This window comes from Panulirus ornatus, chromosome 4 (genome assembly GCF_036320965.1).
Source record: "Panulirus ornatus isolate Po-2019 chromosome 4, ASM3632096v1, whole genome shotgun sequence".
Lineage (NCBI taxonomy): Eukaryota > Metazoa > Arthropoda > Malacostraca > Decapoda > Palinuridae > Panulirus > Panulirus ornatus.
In genome coordinates, this window is record NC_092227.1 from 70,762,476 (window position 1) to 70,788,525 (window position 26,050).

Below are 26,050 nucleotides of genomic sequence, written 5' to 3' on the forward strand. Positions count from 1 at the left end.
ATATTTTACTATTAGGAGGTGATAACAGAATGAAGATTTACAGCCCCTCTAGGTGCTTTGTATAACATGAAGATTTATGAAAAACATTCTTTCTCCCCATTCCTTGAGGTAGAAACCTTTATCTAAGCTTTTACAAGGCTTAGAGAAGGTAAAAGAAGAGAAATAGCCTATATATAATTCCTTAGCCTATATTTCAAATTTTCAGTTCACCACTAAGTTTTGTTGAAGGTAAACACCAAGAAATTATGGCATTTATGGAAGTATGAGTAAACTTAGACAAGTATGGTGAAGTGATATGGACATATGGAAAGGACAAATGTATAAAGATTACCAAAAATACCAGCAAACGGGTATATATATATATATATATATATATATATATATATATATATATATATATATATATATTTTTTTTTTTTTTTGCTTTGTCGCTGTCGCTGTGGTGTTGGCAAAGTGATGCTACTACGTTTGTGAATCAAGAACCATTGCAACACAAACCTCGCCAGGTGGTAGAGTGTCCCGCAGTGTATCGAGACAGACTTCCCCAGAACTTTTTTAAAGGGGAAGTAAATGTTTATAGTTGTGTTACTGGAGTGATAGTTTTCATACATGGTGCTTTGACAAGAAAATAGTGAAATTGGAAAAAATGTAGCTTAGACATTGAAGCTTATTGATACAGTGGTTAAATTGATGAGAACTACTATTGACGTTTGTAAATAAATTATACATTTCCCTTTTCCATAGCCAGAGGTTGAACCATTATGTGACATTCATTTTCTCATTTCATTTCAAGCTAGAAGTTTCAGTTTTCTAAATTATTTCTTACATTTTTCATATGTATATATATGTATATGTGTGTGTGTTTGTATATGTGAGTATGTATGTGTATGTATATATATATGTATATATATATATATGTTGTCCCTGGGGATAGGGGTGAAAGAGTACTTCCCACGCGTTCCTCACGTGTCGTAGAGGGCGACTAGAGGGGACGGGAGCAGGGGGCCGGAAATCCTCCCCTCCTTGTATTTTTTAACTTTCTAAAATGGGAAACAGATATATATATATATATATCCTCCCCTCTCATTTTTTTTTAAAATTTTCCAAAAGAAGGAACAGAGAAGGGGGCCATATGAGGATATTCCCTCAAAGGCCCAGTCCTCTGTTTTTAACTCTACCTCGCTAATACGGGAAATGGCGAATAGTATGAAAAAAAAAAAAAAGGGGGGAAGAGTGGTTTGGGAATGTCTTGGGAGTAAAGTCAGGGGTTAGTGAGAGGACAAGAGCAAGGGAAGGAGTAGCAGTACTCCTGAAACAGGAGTTGTGGAAGTATGTGATAGAATGTAAGAAAGTAAATTCTCGATTAATATGGGTAAAACTGAAAGATGATGGAGAGAGATGGGTGATTATTGGTGCATATGCACCTGGGCATGAGAAGAAAGATCATGAGAGGCAAGTGTTGGGAGCAGCTGAATGAGTGTGTTAGTGGTTTTGATGCACGAGACCGGGTTATAGTGTTGGGTGATTTGAATGCAAAGGTGAGTAATGTGGCAGTTGAGGGAATAATTGGTATACATGGGGTGTTCAGTGTTGTAAATGGAAATGGTGAAGAGCTTGTAGATTTATGTGCTGAAAAAGGACTCATGATTGGGAATACCTGGTTTAAAAAGCGAGATATACATAAGTATACTTATGTAAGTAGGAGAGATGGCCAGAGAGCGTTATTGGATTACGTGTTAATTGACAGGCGTGTGAAAGAGAGACTTTTGGATGTTAATGTGCTGAGAGGTGCAACTGGAGGGATGTCTGATCATTATCTTGTGGAGGCTAAGGTGAAGATTTGTATGGGTTTTCAGAAAAGAAGAGTGAATGTTGGGGTGAAGAGGGTGGTGAGAGTAAGTGAGCTTGGGAAGGAGACTTGTGTGAGGAAGTACCAGGAGAGACTGAGTACAGAATGGAAAAAGGTGAGAACAATGGAAGTAAGGGGAGTGGGGGAGGAATGGGATGTATTTAGGGAATCAGTGATGGATTGCGCAAAAGATGCTTGTGGCATGAGAAGAGTGGGAGGTGGGTTGATTAGAAAGGGTAGTGAGTGGTGGGATGAAGAAGTAAGAGTATTAGTGAAAGAGAAGAGAGAGGCATTTGGACAATTTTTGCAGGGAAAAAATGAAATTGAGTGGGAGACGTATAAAAGAAAGAGACAGGAGGTCAAGAGAAAGGTGCAAGAGGTGAAAAAAAGGGCAAATGAGAGTTGGGGTGAGAGAGTATCATTAAATTTTAGGGAAAATAAAAAGATGTTCTGGAAGGAGGTAAATAAAGTGCGTAAGACAAGGGAGCAAATGGGAACTTCAGTGAAGGGCGCAAATGGGGAGGTGATAACAAGTAGTAGTGATGTGAGAAGGAGATGGAGTGAGTATTTTGAAGGTTTGTTGAATGTGTTTGATGATAGAGTGGCAGATATAGGGTGTTTTGGTCGAGGTGGTGTGCAAAGTGCGAGGGTTAGGGAAAATGAGTTGGTAAACAGAGAAGAGGTAGAAAAAGCTTTGCGGAAGATGAAAGCCGGCAAGGCAGCAGGTTTGGATGGTATTGCAGTGGAATTTATTAAAAAAGGGGGTGACTGTATTGTTGACTGGTTGGTAAGGTTATTTAATGTATGTATGACTCATGGTGAGGTGCCTGAGGATTGGCGGAATGCGTGCATAGTGCCATTGTACAAAGGCAAAGGGGATAAGAGTGAGTGCTCAAATTACAGAGGTATAAGTTTGTTGAGTATTCCTGGCAAATTATATGGGAGGGTATTGATTGAGAGGGTGAAGGCATGTACAGAGCATCAGATTGGGGAAGAGCAGTGTGGTTTCAGAAGTGGTAGAGGATGTGTGGATCAGGTGTTTGCTTTGAAGAATGTATGTGAGAAATACTTAGAAAAGCAAATGGATTTGTATGTAGCATTTATGGATCTGGAGAAGGCATATCACAGAGTTGATAGAGATGCTCTGTGGAAGGTATTAAGAATATATGGTGTGGGAGGAAAGTTGTTAGAAGCAGTGAAAAGTTTTTATCGAGGATGTAAGGCATGTGTACGTGTAGGAAGAGAGGAAAGTGACTGGTTCTCAGTGAATGTAGGTTTGCGGCAGGGGTGTGTGATGTCTCCATGGTTGTTTAATTTGTTTATGGATGGGGTTGTTAGGGAGGTAAATGCAAGAGTTTTGGAAAGAGGGGCAAGTATGAAGTCTGTTGGGGATGAGAGAGCTTGGGAAGTGAGTCAGTTGTTGTTCGCTGATGACACAGCGCTGGTGGCTGATTCATGTGTGAAACTGCAGAAGCTGGTGACTGAGTTTGGTAAAGTGTGTGGAAGAAGAAAGTTAAGAGTAAATGTGAATAAGAGCAAAGTTATTAGGTACAGTAGGGTTGAGGGTCAAGTCAATTGGGAGGTGAGTTTGAATGGAGAAAAACTGGAGGAAGTGAAGTGTTTTAGATATCTGGGAGTGGATCTGGCAGCGGATGGAACCATGGAAGCGGAAGTGGATCATAGGGTGGGGGAGGGGGCGAAAATTCTGGGAGCCTTGAAGAATGTGTGGAAATCGAGAACATTTTCTCAGAAAGCAAAAATGGGTATGCTTGAGGGAATAGTGGTTCCAACAATGTTGTATGGTTGCGAGGCGTGGGCTATGGATAGAGTTGTGCGCAGGAGGATGGATGTGCTGGAAATGAGATGTTTGAGGACAATGTGTGGTGTGAGGTGGTTTGATCGAGTAAGTAACGTAAGGGTAAGAGAGATGTGTGGAAATACAAAGAGCATGGTTGAGAGAGCAGAAGAGGATGTTTTGAAATGGTTTGGGCACATGGAGAGAATGAGTGAGGAACGATTGACCAAGAGGATATAAGTGTCGGAGGTGGAGGGAACGAGGAGAAGAGGGAGACCAAATTGGAGGTGGAAAGATGTAGTGAAAAAGATTTTGTGTGATTGGGGCCTGAACATGCAGGAGGGTGAAAGGAGGGCAAGGAATAGAGTGAATTGGATCGATGTGGTATAGCGGGGTTGACGTGCTGTCAGTGGATTGAATCAGGGCATGTGAAGCGTCTGGGTAAACCATGGAAAGCTGTGTAGGTATGTATATTTGCGTGTGTGGACGTATGTATATACATATGTATGGGGGTGGGTTGGGCCATTTCTTTCGTCTGTTTCCTTGCGCTACCTCGAAAACGCGGGAGACAGCAACAAAGCAAAATATATATATATATATATAAATATATATATATATATATATATATATATATATATATATATATATATATATATATATATATATATATATATATTTTTTTTTTTTTTTCTTAGAAAAAAAAAAAAAAATATATATATATATTTTATTTTATTTATTTTGCTTTGTCGCTGTCTTCCACGTTAGCGAGGTAGCGCAAGGAAACAGACGAAAGAATGGCCCAACCTACCCACATACAATGTATATACATACACGTCCACACACGCAAATATACATACCTATACATCTAAATGTACACATATAGATACACACACAGACATATACATATATACACATGTACATAATTCATACTGTCTGCCTTTATTTATTCCCATCGCCACCTCGCCACACATGGAATAACAACCCCCTCCCCCATTATGTGTGCAAGGTAGTGCTAGGAAAGACAACAAAGTCCCCATTCGTTCACACTCAGTCTGTAGCTGTCATGTAATAATGCACCAAAACCACAGCTCCCTTTCCACATCCAGGCCCCACAGAACTTTCCATGGTTTACCCCTCACTCTTCACATGCCCTGGTTCAATCCATTGACAGCACGTCGACCCCGGTATACCACATCGTTCCAATTCACTCTATTCCTTGCACGCCTTTCACCCTCCTGCATGTTCAGGCCCCAATCACTCAAAATCTTTTTCACTCCATCTTTCCACCTCTAATTTGGTCTCCCACTTCTTCTTGTTCCCTCCACCTCTGATGTATATATCCTCTTGGTCAATCTTTCCTTCTTTTTTTTTTTTCTCCAATCAAACTTACCTCCCAGTTGACTTGTCCCTCAACACTACTATACCAAATAACATTGCTCTTATTCAAATTTACTCTCAGCTTTCTTCTTTCATACACTTTACCAAACTCAGTCACCAGCTTCTGCAGTTTCTCACATGAATCAGTCACTAACGCTGTATCATCAGCGAACAACTGGCTCACTTCCCAAGCTCTCTCATCCACAACAGACTACATACTTGCACTTCTCTCCAAAACTTTTGCATTCACCTCCCTAACAACCCCATCCATAAATGAATTAAACAACCATAGAGACATCACGCACCCCTGACGAAAACCGACGTTCACTGAGAACCAATCACTTTCCTCTCTTCCTACTCGTACACATGCATTACATCCTCGACAATAACTTTTCACTGCTTCTAACAACTTGCCTCCCACACCATATATTCATAATACCTTCCACAGAACATCTCTATCAACTCTTTATCATATGCCTTCTCCAGATCCATTAATGCTACATACAAATCCTTTTGCTTTTCTAAGTATTTCTCACATACATTCTTGAAAGCAAACACCTTATCCACACATCCTCTACCACTTCTGAAACCACACTGCTCTTCCCCAATCTGATGCTCTGTACATGCTTTCACCCTCTCAATCAATACCCTCCCATATAATTTCCCAGGAACCATGGAAGCAGAAGTAAGTCACAGGGTGGGGGAGGGGGTGAAAGTTCTGGGAGCGTTGAAGAATGTGTGGAAGGCAAGACCATTATCTCAGAAAGGAAAAATGGGTATGTTTGAAGGAATAGCGGTTTCCAACAATGTTATATGGCTGCAAGGCCTGGGCTACACATAGAGTTGTCCGGAGGCGGGTGGATGTGTTGGAAATGAGATGTTTGAGGACAATACATGGTGTGAGGTGGTTTGATCGAGTAAGTAATGAAAGGGTAAGAGAGATGTAAGGTAATAAAATGAGTGTGGTTGAGAGAGCAGAAGAGGGTGTTTTGAAAAGAGTTTGGTCACATGAAGAGAATAAGTGAGGAAAGATTGACAAAGAGGATACATGTGTCAGACGTGGAGGGAACGAGGCGAAGTGGGAGACCAAATTGGAGGTGGAAAGATGGAGTGAAAAAGATCTTGAGTGATTGGGACCTGAACATGCAAGAGGGTGAAAGGCATGCAAGGAATAGAGTGAATTCGAATGAGGTTGTATACCAGGGTCAACATGCTGTCAATGGATTGAACTAGGGCATGTGAAGTGTCTGGGGTAAACCATGGAAAGTTTTGTGGGGCCTGGATGTGGAAAGGGAGCTGTGGTTTTGGTGCATTATACTTGACAGCTAGAGACTGAGTGTGAATGAATGTGGCCTTTGTTGTCTTTTCCTAGCACTACCTTGCGCGCATGTGGGGGAGGGGGTTGTCATTTCATGTGTGGCAGGGTGGTGACGGGAATGAATAAAGGCAGCAAGTATGAATTATGTACATGTGTATAAATGTATATGTCTGTATATGTATATATATGTATACGTTGAAATATATAGGTATGTATATGTGCGTGTGTGGACGTGTATGTATATACATGTGTATGTGGGTGGGTTGGGCCATTATTCTGTCTGTTTCCTTGTGCTACCTCGCTAACGCGGGACACAGCGATAAAGTATAAAAGACAATAGAATAGAATATATATACATAGAACATAATCCTTTTTTATTTCTGATTGAAACAAAGCTCAATGGTAAAGGTGAAGAATGGTTTGGGAATGTCTCTGAGGCAAAGTCATGGATTGGTGTGGAGGGAACAGCTCGGGAAGGGGGTAGCATTACTGATCAAGCAGTGGGAGTGGGAATGTGTGAAATATTGTAGTAAAGAGAGTTCCAAATTGAAGTGGTTTAAAAATGAAGATGGTTTGCAAGAGATAGATGATAATCAAGAGCTCATGAATCTAGCTAAGAGGAGGAGGAGGAGGATGTTTGGGAGCAGAGATGACTGAGTGTGTCAGCAGTTTTGATGTTAGAAATCGGGTATTAATGATAGGTGATTTAAATATGAAAGTTGGTACAGGTTGAGCATCCCCAATCCTAAATTTGAAACTTTGAGCGGCGAAATGACGTTACAAGTGAAAAATTACCTACCTGACCTCACTTGCCGCTGGGCTCTGACGCTCTGTTAGCGTCAGTTTGTTACAAACCATCATCACTGCCAGATTTGCGTGCATTGAGTATACTCACTATGTTTTTACTTATTCTTTGCTCAGTCTAAATAAGTGTAAGAAAATGATTGCTTATCAGCAGCAAATAAATTCACAGTCAGGAATGAAGGTGATGCCAAACAACCACAGATTGTCCACATGGGTGGCTGACGTTGTGACACCTCAGCTTTTTGATGGTTCAGTGCTACACAAACTTTGTTTTAAGCGCAAAATTATCAAAAATGTTGTATAAACTACCTTCAGGCTATGTGTATAAATTGTATATGAAACAATTTTTTTGTGTTTAGCCTTGGGTCCCATCCCCAAGATATCTCATTATCTATTATCCATCATGGCAATGTGGAAAACAGGATGGTATGTTAACAAATAGGTTAGAGTTGAAACATACCTCAACATTTCGACCATTTAACGGTCTTCCTCAGGAGATACTGATTCAGGGAATTCAGAGAGACTGTTCCCCTGCAAGTGATGGTCACCTGGTCAAATGCCTTGGCATGTAACACTCTGATTCGTTCACTTGTCCTGCTGCCTCCATCCATTCACAGCAATCACTGCTGCCTGACGTGACCAGCAGATGAACCTAGAGCTTGTTAACATTGTTCTTAATCCCTTCCTCTCGGTAAGCTCTCACACTATCACTAAACGCAAAGGTGACTACAATCAAGTGAAAAACTGTTTTGTGATAGTGTGAGAGCTTACCAGTTACATCAGGCAGCGGAGATTGCTGTGAACAGATGGAGGCAGCAAGGAAAGTGATCCAATCAGAGAGCGACATGCCAAGGCATCAGACCAAGTGACCATTGCTGAACAGTCAAAACATTGAGGTATATCTCAGCTCTAACCCATTTGTTTCCATACCACCTTGTTTTCCACATATCTCATTACATATAAGCAAATATTCCAAAATCAAAAAAAAATCCAAAATACAAAACACTTCTGATCCCAGGCATTTCGGAAAAAGGTTAAGTGATAAGTGAGGATATAATCTGAGGATACAGGGTATTTGGTGGGGTGAATAGGAATGGTAAAAAGCATGTGTTGTTGTCTGCTAAAAAAGGACTGCTGGCTAGGAATACCTGGTTTAAAAATGGGGGCATACATAAATGTACATGGTGAGTAGGAAAGATGATATGAGGGCATTAGTGGATTACATACTAACTGATAGGTGTGTAAAAGAAAGGCTCTTGGATGTTAACGTGTTGAGAGGGGCAGCTGATGGGGGTTTTCAGGAAAGAGGAAATGACATGAGTGAGAAGAGTGATGAAAGTCAGTGAGCTTGAAAAAGAGATGGGTGAGAAGAAATACCAGGAAGGACTGTGCCCTGAATAGCAAAATAAGAGAGTAAACGAAGCAAGGGAAGTGAGAGAGGAATGAGAGATATTTAGAGAAGGGGAGACAGCATATGCAAGAGAAGTGTGTGCCATGCAGAAGGTAGAGGGTGAGCATGTGAGGAAGTGTAGTAAGCAGTGGGATGACAAAATTATGCTGCTAGTGAGAGAAAGGAGAGGTGTATAGGATGTACTTACTGCAAAGCAGTGCAAATGATTAGATGTACAAGAGAAAGTAACAGGTGGTCAAGAGAAAAAGGAAGCTGTTGAAAAGCAAACCATATGAAACTTGGTTTGAACGGTCATCAGTAAACTTCTGGGAGAATAAGAGAACAAACTAGAAAATCAGTGAAGGGAGCAAGAAAGGAAGTGGTAACAGGTAGGGATGAGAAGAGGATGGAGAGAGTATTTTGAAGGCTTGTTGAATGTATCTGATGATAGGGTGACAGATGTAGTGAATTTAGGTCAGGGAGATATGCAAATTGAGTCATGGAAAGTTGTTTGGTGAGGAGAAAAAGGTGGTGAAACCCTTGAATAAGATGAAATGTAGCTAGACAGTTCGATGATATTGCACTTGAATATTTCAAGAAATGGGGTGACGTATTTTGATTAATAAATTACGGTTTAAAATGTATGTATTTATCATGGTGAGGTACCTGAGGATTTACAGAATGCATGACTAAAACCATTTAATAAAGACAAGGAGAAAAAAGTGATTATTCAAACTAAAGAGATATAAGTGTGTTGAGTGTACCTGGTGAATTGTAAAGAATAGTGGTGAATCTGTTGTTGATTGGTTTATTAGAACTTTAAATAGATGTATAAATCATCATGAAGTGCCTGAGGATTTACAGAATGCATGAATAGTGCCATTTAATACAGGCATGGGGAACAAAAGTATTTTGTTTGGACTAAAGAGTACAAGTTTGTTAAGTGTACATTGTAACTTGTATGTAAGAGTGGTGACTAAAAGGATTAAAGCATCTACAGAGACTGGGGAGGCACAATGTAGTTTCACAAGTAGTGGAGGCCATGTGAATCAAGTGTCTGCTTTGAAGAATGTCAGAGAAATGCTTAACAAAAAGAAGGATATGTATGTAGCATTTACGGATCTGAAAAAACATATGACAGAGTTGATTACGATGCCTTGAGGAAGGTCTTACGAATATATGGTGTGGAAGGTAAGATACAGGAAGTAGTCACAAAAATTCAATCAAGAATGTAAGGTATGTGTACAAGCAGGAAGAGAGGAGAGTTAGTGGTTCCTAGTAAGGCAGGGGCATGTAATGTCACCATAGCTGTTTAATTCATTTATGGATGGGGTGGGAAGTAAATGAAAGGGTCTTAGAGAGAGGGGCAAGTATGCAGTTTGTAAGCAGCACAGGGGCCTACGAAGTGCGTTACTTGCTGAGCACTGATGACAGTGCTGTCATGAACACTGCATACCAGCTGGAAAATGGAAAACTCTTGCATACCACTAGTGGTACACATACTGAGAACAGGCCCTCTAAGAAACAGAGAGGGCAAGCTAATTCTTTCCATATCTGCTTACCATCTATGCCTATCTTCTGAGAACAGGCCCTCTAAGAAACAGAGAGGACAAGCTAAATCTTTCCATATCTGCTTACCATCTATGCCTATCTTCATCCTTAAAGAATACTTTACAACACGTTCCTGAAGAATTCTTATTCAAAAGAAAATTAACTTCACAAAAAATATTGCAACGAAATGATGCATGAGCTGAGAATTCTGCACCATAAGGTAATCATTAATATCACAGTTTCAGATATCTAAATTACAATTTGTTCCATATAACCCCTCAATAATAATAATAAAAAACAATCCTCTCTTAAAACCAGTCTTTCTTAATAATGTATGCAAATGAATTCCTTTTTCTGGAAAAAGCATATGGCAGAGTTGACTAGGATGCCTTGTGGAAGGTCTCATGAATACATGGTGTGGGAGGTAAGATGCAGGAAGTAGTGAGAAAATTCAATCAAGAATGTAAGGCATGTGCACAAGCAGGAAAAGGGAGAGTAAGTGGTTCCTAGTAAAGGATGGTGTGTGACAGGGGCATGTGATGTCACCATAGCTGTTTAATTCATTTATGGATGGGATAGGAAGTAAATGAAGGGTCTTGGAGAGAGGGGCAAGTATGCAGTCTGTAAGCAGCACAGGGATCCAGGAAGTGAGTTACTTGTTGTGCACTGATGACAGTGCTATGTCATGAACACTACATACCAGCTGGAAAATGGAAAACTCTTGCATACCACTAGTGGTACACATACTTAGAAACAGAGAGGGCAAGTTAATTCTTTCCATATCTGTTTACCATCAATGCCTATCTTCATCCATAAAGAATACTTTACAACAGGTTTCTGAATTTTTGTTTAAAGAAAACTAACTTCACAAAAAATATTGCAACAAAATGTTGCATGAGCTGACAATTCTGCACCATAAGGTTATCATTAATATCACAGTCACAGATATCTATGGTACAATTTGGTCTATATGACCCTCAGTAATAATAATAATAAAAAAACAACCCTCTCTCTCAAAGCCAGTCTTTCTTAATAATGTATGCAAATTAACTCCTTTTTTATTCCCTAAAACTAACAGTAAACCAGTGAGTTTGCAAACAAACAAATGTAGCTGGTGCATGCACCAAGTATTCTATGTGTCTGAAGTGTGTGGGATTATGGGAGTTGTGATGAGTTACAAGAAGCATCTGGTACGTGCACCGCCTACACTACATGCCAGTGCAAATGTGCTTTAACAAAAAGTTTACTGCTCACTTGCTTACTCCACTCTGCCAGATGTTGATATTTCAGATCATAGTAACCTACAAAATGTTCAAGAGACAACAGCTTCTTCCTCGCAAGAGCACTCATGAAGAAATCTAAGAAGAGCCACACAGACTTCAGAGAGTATAACCCTTGCAACTAAGTTGGAAACAGTTCAATGGCCTAACAGCGTCTAGCCATTCATGTCACATAACCGAGTCCAGTGTATGCTCAATGAAGAGAAATGCAAAAGGAATTAAAATTCCATGGCCTAATTTACAGTGCCTCATTAGCAACAAAGGTAATGTCCAGAGCTGGATACATATTGAAACAGAAAACTCAATATACAGCACCTCATTAGCAACAAAGGTAATGTCCAAAGTTGGATACATAGTGAAACAGAAAACTAAAGAAATGTCAGGACAATGGGTGGAAAATCAAAATCAGCATATAGCAATAAAATCTTGTATCATCCATTAGAGGGCACTGATGCCGTAGGAGCATCTGCAGCTAGGAGAACCTATCTTCACTGCTATGCCTTTCCTAGCATATATGGCCAGTTTAATAAGTTCAGGAAGTACAAGAAACTATGTGGTGACAAACTTACTGGAGCAGGTGACAGTAGTGCCAATTCCATGTTTTCATGCTAGTTTAAGGCTACTGTGGTGACTGAGGGATATAGTTGCATCAGCAGTGTAATGCTGATAAAACAGGCTAATTCTGGAAGTGCATGCCAAGCACAACATACATATTAAAGGAAGAAAAGACTGATCCATAATTCAGGACAACAAACAGACTAACAGCACCACTATATGCTAGTGCTGATGGTATTTTAAGTATAAGCTCCTACTTGGGTGGATTCTCTCTCACCAACTTGTGCTCCACACTCACCCTTCACCATGACATATTAGTGTGCGTAAGTCAACCTGTACTGGTGAGCACAAATCTGTAATTCTTTGCTGCATAGTCAAAATGAAACATTTCTCTCTGTATATTAAGTCAAAGTTTGAGGAAACAAGTCTGGAATAAAATCCCCCCAATCACTATGTCAGACTAAGCTTGCAATAATGGACTTGTTTATGGCAAAGCACTGTTTTCTGAGGGCACATTCTCTGTCCACAAAGGAAGGAATGTACTCAAAAACATCATCAAATAACAATTCCAAGTTCACACTCAGCAGGATTGCTTCAAACCCTTAAGTAATTTTGGCTTCCTGAATCTTAAACAACAAGCATTTATGTATATAGGTTAACTCTGCTTATTTGGCTTTCACTGAAATCTAACTACCAGGTAAAATTACAGTAATGATAGCTAAAGTACAAGCATGTGGTGTTGTGCACATAAATATATTTTCAATATAACAGCAGTACAGTTCCTTATAAATTCATTCTTAGTTACCTGCATTTTCATACCATACTACTCTGTGTCCCAGAATTAGCACTCTACTAAGTTCCCTTTAATGTACCCCACATGATATAGATAAAGTAAAGAGGAGAGTTACACGTATAACAAAATTCTGCATACCATAAGAGTTCATGTTATAAAGCTAAATAATGAATAAATAAAGGAAATATTAAAAAGCAAGTAAAATACAAGAAGTAATATGAGAATAAGTGATAAACGACATGAAACTGAGGATGTGAAAATAAAAAAATCCTTTAGTATCATAACTGCAAAATGCAACAAAAATATACAAAAACTGGATATTCAACTTGTGACAATACTTCATACAATAAACTATATCATTATTATTATCATTATTATTACTATCATTATTATCATAATTATTATTATCATTATTATCATTATCATTAATGATAATAATAATAATAATAATAATAATAATAATAATAATAATAATAATAATAATAATAATAATTTTATACTAATTTTCTTTGATGACAGCTCAGGGAAACCTACCTGACCAGTCAGTTGTTCCTAGTTGTGGTTCTTCAAATTCAAGTGGCGGTGGAAGTCCGAAGACTTCATGTTTGGTGTAGTAATGAGGCTGGAAAAAGAAAAGTTTCCATGAATAACAATTTGTATAGCACCAAACCGCTTCATCATCTTTATTTATTCTGCTTTCTCGCTGTCTCCTGCATTAGCAAGGTAGCGCAAGGAAACAGACAATAGAATGGCCCAACCCACCCACATACACATGTATATACATACACGTCTACACACGCAAATATACATACCTATACATCTCAACATATACATACATATACACACAGACATGCACATATATACACATACATAATTCATACTGTCTGCCCTTATTCATTCCCATCGCCACCCCACCACACATGAAATAACAACCCTCTCCCCCCCCTCATGTGCGCGAGGTAGTGCTAGGAAAAGACAACAAAGGCCACATTCGTTCACACTCAGTCTCTAGCTGTCATGTAATAATGCACCGAAACCACAGCTCCCTTTCCACATCCAGGCCCCACACAACTTTCCATGGCTTACCACAGACGCTTCACATGCCCTGGTTCAATCCATTGACAGCACATCAACCCCAATATACCACATCATTCCAATTCACTCTATTCCTTGCACGCCTTTCACTCTCCTGCATGTTCAGGCTCCAATCACTCAAAATCTTTTCCACTCCATCTTTCCACCTCCAATTTGGTCTCCCACTTCTCCTCGTTCCCTCCACCTGTGACACATATATCCTCTTGGTCAATCTTTCCTCACTCATTCTCTCCATGTGACCAAATCATTTCAAAACACCCTCTTCTGCTCTCTCAACCACACTCTTTTTATTACCACACATCTCTCTTACCTTTTTAGTACTTACTCGATCAAACCACCTCACACCACATATTGTCCTAAAACATCTCATTTCCAGCACATCCACCCTCCTGCGCACAACTATATCTATAGCCCACGCCTCGCAACCATATAACATTGTTGGAACCACTATTCCTTCAAACATACCCATTTTTGCTTTCAAAGATAATGTTCGTGACTTCCACACATTCTTCAACGCTCCCAGAACTTTTGCCCCCTCCCCCACTCTATGATTCACTTCCGCTTCCATGGTTCAATCCACTGCCAAATCCACTCCCAGATATCTAAAACAATTCACTTCCTCCAGTTTTTCTCCATTCAAACTTACCTCCCAATTGACTTGTCCCTCAACCCTACTGTACCTAATAACCTTGCTCTTATTCACATTTACTCTCAGCTTTCTTCTTTCACACACTTTACCAAACTCAGTCACCAGCTTCTGCAGTTTCTCACACAAATCAGCCGCCCGCGCTGTATCATCAGCGAACAACATTATATAAAGACTAAAACATATGTAATCATTACGGTGCAAGCTAATATCTAAAAGAGCTTCTATCACATCCTGTTATAATTTTCAAGAACATATGACAGCACAGAAGTTAGAAATTTCACACAATGAATATACATAGTACAGTCTAATATCATAAATAGTTTATCAACCAAATATCTAAAACTGCTTCAAAATTAAAGAATCTTTAGTTATTCTGAATATTGTCAAGTTAAGCAAATAACCAATAGAATTTATAAAACATTTCTCAGTGATATTCTTAAAGGGATCGCTATGGGTAGGTAGGCAAAACACCAAGACAGGCAAGCATCAAAGTACATACAAAAGGCTAAAGGATTCAGAGGTAAGATCTGGAGTGGATGGTGAAAAGATATGCAAGGTGAAAGCCACATTGGAAAGAGTGAGCACATTGGAAGACACTAAAGCTCCAACATCAATGAAATGGATTGGGGGAAAAGTCTAGGAAAGCAATAAAATTGCTATCAAAGAGCATACAAGGTTCATGGTCCTTATGATTTTCTCAATGTACACTAAAAGAATGTGCAGACAGACTTGACAGATCTGGTGTATATATGGCATACCTGGTGCAGACTTCAAGGTTCTTCACCCCCAACAGCCCAGGATGGGCCCAGGCTGTTGAATTTGGTTTCTGGTCAACCAAGCTGTTGGATGTCTCAGCCCTCAGAGAACATAGCCCTCAAACCTTGGCTGGTCTGGTACACTTTGTCAGTACTTGTCCAGTGCAGTCTTGAATTTCTCTACCATGCAACCCATGCTGTTTCTGATGCTACATGGCAAGGTGTTGAAGAGTCCTGGGCCCTGGATGTTTAAAGTGTCCTTTCTTTCTGTGCATATTGCACCTTTGGATTTCAGAGGTAGCATTTTACAGTCTTCCATACCTGTCACACCAGTAAGATGTATTTCAAGCGTGCAAACAGGAACATTTTCATGAGTTTTATGTTTGATCCACACGCTCAACATTCACTCCAGTGAACTTCAGAAATAGGATGTCTTAGATGAACTGATTAATGTTCCACTCTTATGACTCCCCTTGATCTTCTCTGCACAATCACAAATAGTCAGTAAAGTAGATTCACTAAGTCTAAAGGCACACTTAACATCAGCTGTTAGTTCTGCTTTCTTACAATGTTTGGGTACATCCTCCTTATCACACTGGTAATGGCCCTACACTTCTTAGCAACCCTGGTGCCAGAACTTAAAATATGCTTTGGTGGCATGATACAAGGGGCTAAACATGTACTATCTATCTATTTATATATCTGTCACCTGTTCCCTCTGGGAACTCCCATCAAGGGGTGGCCATGGCAAGAGAACCTCCACTTATCCCTGTCCTTACATGCCTCCCTTGCATACACCATTCCAAACATTCTTCCACCATTTCTCTCACTCCAGTATTCCTCAGCCCTATTTGCTCAGTATGCCAGGTCATTTGTCTTTAATGTAGTTTCTAGCTCACTGAATACTGATTCAAACTTCCTTTTTAGAATCTAACTCATCTCCTAGCAGTCATCTGTAAAGCTATCTTCTGTTTGTAGTGGGCTAATGGAGTTCATGGTCCTAAATTTGAATTTCCCATATGAGTAAAAGTATTCCATATTTCATTAATGACATTTTTCGCATCTTCCTCTTTCCATGTTTCATAATTCGTGTGATAGGTTTTTCCTTTGCTAGGTGAGCTTCAGCTTCTTTGTAAGGTCTGCAATACTTTTTCACTTCCTGAAAGAGCTCATCTTTCTTGTTCTACCCAAGACCTATGATGCTTTCTTCTCACTTGTGTGTCTGTTGCATGTCTGCAATATGAAACTGGTCATGTCACTTACATACTCCTCCTCTGCCTTGGTACTCAGCAAGCATCTCAAAGATCACATCCTCACATGTCTACTTAAATTACAGTATATTACTCTATTATTACATGCATTGTCAAGACAGTTAGCATCCTAACTTGTACAGGATGTTAAATGTAGAAAAGTCACATTAAAGGTTCTCATTAATTGTAAAGACCAAGTCTAGACTGTTATTTCTTCTAGTTGTTTTGTTATCTGTTGACTGAGGGAGAACTTTTCACATTGAAAATCTCTCTCTTTTGCAGGTGTTCATCCAAGCTGTTCCTAATGTCAGCAGTTTCAATTTACAATGTTATTTCCTACTTGTCTTGATCTTAGGTGAGGTAGGTTGAAATCTCCAAAGACAGTACATTTGTGAATGGGTATTTGAGGAAGTCAAGACGTGATTTTATGTTTCTTACTTGTTTGTATATTCTTGAAGCTTGGCATTTGTTGGTCTACAGCATGATGCAATGCCCACACTTGGGCTTTCAATCTTGAAAATGAGAGACTCTACAACACAATTTGCGTTCAGAATACCAGTTGTAATAAAGTATCTATTATAAACAGTCTGACTCCTCTACATGATCTTTTAGTCCTGTTACATCCATACAGGATGTAGTTTGGGATCCCGACCTCAATATTCACACGATTTTTAGTCTATGATTCAGTGAAGGTTGCAAATGCTGCATTTGACTTGATTATCAAGCCACTTATAAATGGGATTTTATTTGTTCTATGATATTTAGGTCTCTGCATATTGGGATATTGGCTTTCTTTCCCTCTGAAATGGCATGGGAAACTGAGGCACTAATCAAGGCTATCTCATCAACACACATAAATACTTTTTTCATATATATTTGCCATTTCCTACATTAGTGAGTTAGTGTTAAGAACAAAAGACTGAGCCTTAGAGGAAAAAATTCTCACCTGGCCCCCTTTTCTGTTCCTTCTTTTGGAAAAGTAAAAACCAGATGGAAGGATTTCCAGCAACCTACTCCCACCCCTTTTAGTCATCTTCTACGACCAACAGGAAATACGTGGGAAGTGTTCTTTCTCCCCTATCCCCAGGGATAATATGTATATTGCAAGAGGTCACAGTGTTGTGCGTGATCTAGAATATGAAAAAAAAATGAAACGCAATAAGTTCCTAAGTGCACTTTCTTGTAATCATCACATTGTCAGGGGACATACACAAATGAGATAGAAAACGTAGAGCACTCAGTTGATATATAAGGAAGAGATGTAGCTAAGACACCATTGGTAAACAAGCATTACCGGAATGGTGGTGTTCAGGTCTGGCATCATGCCTGAATATGTGGATATGAAAGGGAATCATTCACAAATTTTGCCTACAACAAAGCTATCCAATTTGTACAGACCTTCACTAATATCAATGTTACAAAGCTGTGTATAATATAAGATTCAATGATACTTCTTGTGGTAAAGGAGTTACAGTTAATAACTGAACTGGCATTACTCCAGTCAATACAATGGTCATAATTTTTAACATGATTAAAAAAAGCATCTGATTCTTGTCCTGTTCTTATACTATACTATATTTATTTTGATTAAGCCTGACATTAAGATCCTTACCAGTTTGCCCAACATAAAACATTTGTCAACTAACTCCTAGGGGTAGACAAATGGCTGGATTGACTATGGACCAAACGCTGCTATGCACTAACCGCTACACCATGGAAGTCCATAAATAAAAGATGTTACATGGTTTGTCTCAGTTGTTTTTGGAGGTGAGTATGTTCCAATGCACTTGGCAGAGTGCTTCCATTTCCTATACAGTTATGAAGAGGGAGACCAAAGTAATTTCCTCCTCTGATAATTCTTCCCTGCCTCTAACTGGTTGTGTCAGAAACTAATAAAGGAACATGTACTGTGAAGGCCACAAGTGTCATGTGATAGGCACAAGGGTCATGTCTCATTGTCCCCTATGTATCATAGTTCTCACAGTATTCATTCACGCAGTTGTGGTACAATGAAAGCAGTACTTTTGGAAACTTTTCCTTTTCTACCTCAGATTTCCACATAACATTTCCAAATGCAGTAACGTGTGTCTGCAGTACAACAACACATACTGTCTGCCTGTAAAACACTTCTGATTTTTTTGAACACATACTGTCTGCCTGTAAAACAATTCTGATTTTTTTGAACATGTTACAGATTATGTTTGCACAGTTGATGTGACAGGCTTTCTTAAAAGATAAGCAATAAATTCCTATTAACCATGTAAAGTGTTCCTGCATGTACAGCAATTCTGTCATTTGCATTTCTTATATATTTATGCTCACCTGTTTACATCTCAACTACATATATTTTTCAATGTCAAGTAGGAGATATTCATTTATCTATCATACTTTGTTGCTATCTTCCGCATTAGCGAGGTAGTGCAAGGAAACAGACGAAAGAATGACCCAACCCACCCACATATATATGTATATACAGACACGTCCAAACACGCATACATATCTATGCATCTCAACATATATATACACACACAGACATATAAACATATACACATATAAATAATTCATACTTCTTTCTTTCTTTCACACTAATTGCCATTTCCCGCCTCAGCGAGGTAGCGTTAATAACAGAGGACTGGCCTCTGAGGGAATATCCTCACCCGGCCCCTTCTCTGTTCCTTCCTTTGCGAAAAAAAAAAAAAAAAAATCATACTGTCTGCCTTTATTCATTCCAGTCGCCACCCCGCCACACATGAAATGACAACCCCCTACCCCCACATGTGTGCGAAGTAGCACTAGGAAAAGACAACAAAGGCCACATTCATTCACACTCAGTCTCTATTTGTCATGTATAATGCATCAAAACCACAGCTCCCTTTCCACATCCAGGCCCCACACAACTTTCCATGGTTTACCCCAGAAGCTTCACATGCCCTGGTTCAATCCATTGACAGCATGTCAACCCCAGTATACCACATCGTTCAAATTCACTCTATTCCTTGCACGTCTTTCACCCTCCTGCATGTTCAGGCCCCGACCACTCAAAATCTTTTTCACTCCATCCTTCCACCTCCAATTTGGTCTCCCACTTCTCCTCGTTCCCTCCACCTGTGACACATATATCCTCTTGGTCAATCTTTCCTCACTCATTCTCTCCATGTGACCAAATCATTTCAAAACACCCTCTTCTGCTCTCTCAACCACACTCTTTTTATTACCACACATCTCTCTTACCTTTTTAGTACTTACTCGATCAAACCACCTCACACCACATATTGTCCTAAAACATCTCATTTCCAGCACATCCACCCTCCTGCGCACAACTATATCTATAGCCCACGCCTCGCAACCATATAACATTGTTGGAACCACTATTCCTTCAAACATACCCATTTTTGCTTTCAAAGATAATGTTCGTGACTTCCACACATTCTTCAACGCTCCCAGAACTTTTGCCCCCTCCCCCACTCTATGATTCACTTCCGCTTCCATGGTTCAATCCACTGCCAAATCCACTCCCAGATATCTAAAACAATTCACTTCCTCCAGTTTTTCTCCATTCAAACTTACCTCCCAATTGACTTGTCCCTCAACCCTACTGTACCTAATAACCTTGCTCTTATTCACATTTACTCTCAGCTTTCTTCTTTCACACACTTTACCAAACTCAGTCACCAGCTTCTGCAGTTTCTCACACAAATCAGCCGCCCGCGCTGTATCATCAGCGAACAACATTATATAAAGACTAAAACATATGTAATCATTACGGTGCAAGCTAATATCTAAAAGAGCTTCTATCACATCCTGTTATAATTTTCAAGAACATATGACAGCACAGAAGTTAGAAATTTCACACAATGAATATACATAGTACAGTCTAATATCATAAATAGTTTATCAACCAAATATCTAAAACTGCTTCAAAATTAAAGAATCTTTAGTTATTCTGAATATTGTCAAGTTAAGCAAATAACCAATAGAATTTATAAAACATTTCTCAGTGATATTCTTAAAGGGATCGCTATGGGTAGGTAGGCAAAACACCAAGACAGGCAAGCATCAAAGTACATACAAAAGGCTAAAGGATTCAGAGGTAAGATCTGGAGTGGATGGTGAAAAGATATGCAAGGTGAAAGCCACATTGGAAAGAGTGAGCACATTGGAAGACACTAAAGCTCCAACATCAATGAAATGGATTGGGGGAAAAGTCTAGGAAAGCAATAAAATTGCTATCAAAGAGCATACAAGGTTCATGGTCCTTATGATTTTCTCAATGTACACTAAAAGAATGTGCAGACAGACTTGACAGATCTGGTGTATATATGGCATACCTGGTGCAGACTTCAAGGTTCTTCACCCCCAACAGCCCAGGATGGGCCCAGGCTGTTGAATTTGGTTTCTGGTCAACCAAGCTGTTGGATGTCTCAGCCCTCAGAGAACATAGCCCTCAAACCTTGGCTGGTCTGGTACACTTTGTCAGTACTTGTCCAGTGCAGTCTTGAATTTCTCTACCATGCAACCCATGCTGTTTCTGATGCTACATGGCAAGGTGTTGAAGAGTCCTGGGCCCTGGATGTTTAAAGTGTCCTTTCTTTCTGTGCATATTGCACCTTTGGATTTCAGAGGTAGCATTTTACAGTCTTCCATACCTGTCACACCAGTAAGATGTATTTCAAGCGTGCAAACAGGAACATTTTCATGAGTTTTATGTTTGATCCACACGCTCAACATTCACTCCAGTGAACTTCAGAAATAGGATGTCTTAGATGAACTGATTAATGTTCCACTCTTATGACTCCCCTTGATCTTCTCTGCACAATCACAAATAGTCAGTAAAGTAGATTCACTAAGTCTAAAGGCACACTTAACATCAGCTGTTAGTTCTGCTTTCTTACAATGTTTGGGTACATCCTCCTTATCACACTGGTAATGGCCCTACACTTCTTAGCAACCCTGGTGCCAGAACTTAAAATATGCTTTGGTGGCATGATACAAGGGGCTAAACATGTACTATCTATCTATTTATATATCTGTCACCTGTTCCCTCTGGGAACTCCCATCAAGGGGTGGCCATGGCAAGAGAACCTCCACTTATCCCTGTCCTTACATGCCTCCCTTGCATACACCATTCCAAACATTCTTCCACCATTTCTCTCACTCCAGTATTCCTCAGCCCTATTTGCTCAGTATGCCAGGTCATTTGTCTTTAATGTAGTTTCTAGCTCACTGAATACTGATTCAAACTTCCTTTTTAGAATCTAACTCATCTCCTAGCAGTCATCTGTAAAGCTATCTTCTGTTTGTAGTGGGCTAATGGAGTTCATGGTCCTAAATTTGAATTTCCCATATGAGTAAAAGTATTCCATATTTCATTAATGACATTTTTCGCATCTTCCTCTTTCCATGTTTCATAATTCGTGTGATAGGTTTTTCCTTTGCTAGGTGAGCTTCAGCTTCTTTGTAAGGTCTGCAATACTTTTTCACTTCCTGAAAGAGCTCATCTTTCTTGTTCTACCCAAGACCTATGATGCTTTCTTCTCACTTGTGTGTCTGTTGCATGTCTGCAATATGAAACTGGTCATGTCACTTACATACTCCTCCTCTGCCTTGGTACTCAGCAAGCATCTCAAAGATCACATCCTCACATGTCTACTTAAATTACAGTATATTACTCTATTATTACATGCATTGTCAAGACAGTTAGCATCCTAACTTGTACAGGATGTTAAATGTAGAAAAGTCACATTAAAGGTTCTCATTAATTGTAAAGACCAAGTCTAGACTGTTATTTCTTCTAGTTGTTTTGTTATCTGTTGACTGAGGGAGAACTTTTCACATTGAAAATCTCTCTCTTTTGCAGGTGTTCATCCAAGCTGTTCCTAATGTCAGCAGTTTCAATTTACAATGTTATTTCCTACTTGTCTTGATCTTAGGTGAGGTAGGTTGAAATCTCCAAAGACAGTACATTTGTGAATGGGTATTTGAGGAAGTCAAGACGTGATTTTATGTTTCTTACTTGTTTGTATATTCTTGAAGCTTGGCATTTGTTGGTCTACAGCATGATGCAATGCCCACACTTGGGCTTTCAATCTTGAAAATGAGAGACTCTACAACACAATTTGCGTTCAGAATACCAGTTGTAATAAAGTATCTATTATAAACAGTCTGACTCCTCTACATGATCTTTTAGTCCTGTTACATCCATACAGGATGTAGTTTGGGATCCCGACCTCAATATTCACACGATTTTTAGTCTATGATTCAGTGAAGGTTGCAAATGCTGCATTTGACTTGATTATCAAGCCACTTATAAATGGGATTTTATTTGTTCTATGATATTTAGGTCTCTGCATATTGGGATATTGGCTTTCTTTCCCTCTGAAATGGCATGGGAAACTGAGGCACTAATCAAGGCTATCTCATCAACACACATAAATACTTTTTTCATATATATTTGCCATTTCCTACATTAGTGAGTTAGTGTTAAGAACAAAAGACTGAGCCTTAGAGGAAAAAATTCTCACCTGGCCCCCTTTTCTGTTCCTTCTTTTGGAAAAGTAAAAACCAGATGGAAGGATTTCCAGCAACCTACTCCCACCCCTTTTAGTCATCTTCTACGACCAACAGGAAATACGTGGGAAGTGTTCTTTCTCCCCTATCCCCAGGGATAATATGTATATTGCAAGAGGTCACAGTGTTGTGCGTGATCTAGAATATGAAAAAAAAATGAAACGCAATAAGTTCCTAAGTGCACTTTCTTGTAATCATCACATTGTCAGGGGACATACACAAATGAGATAGAAAACGTAGAGCACTCAGTTGATATATAAGGAAGAGATGTAGCTAAGACACCATTGGTAAACAAGCATTACCGGAATGGTGGTGTTCAGGTCTGGCATCATGCCTGAATATGTGGATATGAAAGGGAATCATTCACAAATTTTGCCTACAACAAAGCTATCCAATTTGTACAGACCTTCACTAATATCAATGTTACAAAGCTGTGTATAATATAAGATTCAATGATACTTCTTGTGGTAAAGGAGTTACAGTTAATAACTGAACTGGCATTACTCCAGTCAATACAATGGTCATAATTTTTAACATGATTAAAAAAAGCATCTGATTCTTGTCCTGTTCTTATACTATACTATATTTATTTTGATTAAGCCTGACATTAAGATCCTTACCAGTTTGCCCAACATAAAACATTTGTCAACTAACTCCTAGGGGTAGACAAATGGCTGGATTGACTATGGACCAAACGCTGCTATGCACTAACCGCTACACCATGGAAGTCCATAAATAAAAGATGTTACATGGTTTGTCTCAGTTGTTTTTGGAGGTGAGTATGTTCCAATGCACTTGGCAGAGTGCTTCCATTTCCTATACAGTTATGAAGAGGGAGACCAAAGTAATTTCCTCCTCTGATAATTCTTCCCTGCCTCTAACTGGTTGTGTCAGAAACTAATAAAGGAACATGTACTGTGAAGGCCACAAGTGTCATGTGATAGGCACAAGGGTCATGTCTCATTGTCCCCTATGTATCATAGTTCTCACAGTATTCATTCACGCAGTTGTGGTACAATGAAAGCAGTACTTTTGGAAACTTTTCCTTTTCTACCTCAGATTTCCACATAACATTTCCAAATGCAGTAACGTGTGTCTGCAGTACAACAACACATACTGTCTGCCTGTAAAACACTTCTGATTTTTTTGAACACATACTGTCTGCCTGTAAAACAATTCTGATTTTTTTGAACATGTTACAGATTATGTTTGCACAGTTGATGTGACAGGCTTTCTTAAAAGATAAGCAATAAATTCCTATTAACCATGTAAAGTGTTCCTGCATGTACAGCAATTCTGTCATTTGCATTTCTTATATATTTATGCTCACCTGTTTACATCTCAACTACATATATTTTTCAATGTCAAGTAGGAGATATTCATTTATCTATCATACTTTGTTGCTATCTTCCGCATTAGCGAGGTAGTGCAAGGAAACAGACGAAAGAATGACCCAACCCACCCACATATATATGTATATACAGACACGTCCAAACACGCATACATATCTATGCATCTCAACATATATATACACACACAGACATATAAACATATACACATATAAATAATTCATACTTCTTTCTTTCTTTCACACTAATTGCCATTTCCCGCCTCAGCGAGGTAGCGTTAATAACAGAGGACTGGGCCTCTGAGGGAATATCCTCACCCGGCCCCCTTCTCTGTTCCTTCCTTTGCGAAAAAAAAAAAAAAAAATCATACTGTCTGCCTTTATTCATTCCAGTCGCCACCCCGCCACACATGAAATGACAACCCCCTACCCCCACATGTGTGCGAAGTAGCACTAGGAAAAGACAACAAAGGCCACATTCATTCACACTCAGTCTCTATTTGTCATGTATAATGCATCAAAACCACAGCTCCCTTTCCACATCCAGGCCCCACACAACTTTCCATGGTTTACCCCAGAAGCTTCACATGCCCTGGTTCAATCCATTGACAGCATGTCAACCCCAGTATACCACATCGTTCAAATTCACTCTATTCCTTGCACGTCTTTCACCCTCCTGCATGTTCAGGCCCCGACCACTCAAAATCTTTTTCACTCCATCCTTCCACCTCCAATTTGGTCTCCCACTTCTCTTTCCCTCCACCTCTGACGCATATATCCTCTTGATCAATCTTTCCTCACTCATTTTCTCCATGTGACCAAACCATTTCAAAACACCATCTTCTGCTCTCTCAACCACAGTCTTTTTATTACCTCACATCTCTCTTACCCTTTCATTACTTACTCGATCAAACCACCTCACACCACATATTGTACTCAAACATCTCATTTCCAGCACATCCACCCTCCTCCGCACAACTCTTTAGCCCACGCCTCGCAACCATATAACATTGTTGGAACCACTATTCCTTCAAACATACCCATTTTTGCCTTCCGAGATAATGTTCTTGCCTTCCACACATTTTTCAACGCTCCCAGAACTTTCGCCCCCTTCCCCACCCTATGACTCACTTCAGCTTCCATGGTTCCATCCACTGCCATAATCCACTCCCAGATATCTAAAACACTTCACTTCCTCCAGTTTTTCTCCATTCAAACTTACCTCCCAGCTGACTTGTCCCTCAACCCTACTGTACCTAATAACCTTGCTCTTACTCACATTAAGTCTCGGCTTTCTTCTTTCACACACTTTACCAAACTCAGTCACCAGCTTTTGCAGTTTCTCACCCAAAGTAGGAGATATCTTTTCAACATCATTTTCAGCATTATCATCATTACTACTACTACTGCTACTACTATGATTTTTCCTTATATGGCTTATTTGTACATCAACAGGTTTTTCACTTCCTCCACAATTTGTAAACACTTTCTCTTCTTTCTTCTTTTTCCCTTTCATAATCCTCTCTATATCTTACTAAAGGCCCAGCCTTGATATGGGCTTTTATCTGTGACTGGAGCCCCAAATGTATAAATGTACATAGAGTTTTGGAAAGAAGGGCAAGTATGCAATCTGTTGTGGATGAGAGAGCTTGGGAAGTGAGTCATTTGTTGTTT

General features: G+C 39.5%; 1 protein-coding gene across 4 annotated transcripts in view; it reads right to left on the bottom strand.

Annotated features, from left to right (window-relative positions):
- The window catches only part of LOC139767188 (uncharacterized), a 285,192-nt gene that overhangs the window by 185,165 nt on the left and 73,977 nt on the right, over positions 1–26,050 (bottom strand). For all 4 annotated transcript variants that reach the window (XM_071696252.1, XM_071696262.1, XM_071696273.1 and 1 more), the window contains exon 3: positions 13,247–13,334. In XM_071696252.1, the coding sequence (XP_071552353.1) occupies positions 13,247–13,334 (88 nt within the window). The remainder of the gene's footprint in view (positions 1–13,246; positions 13,335–26,050) is intronic.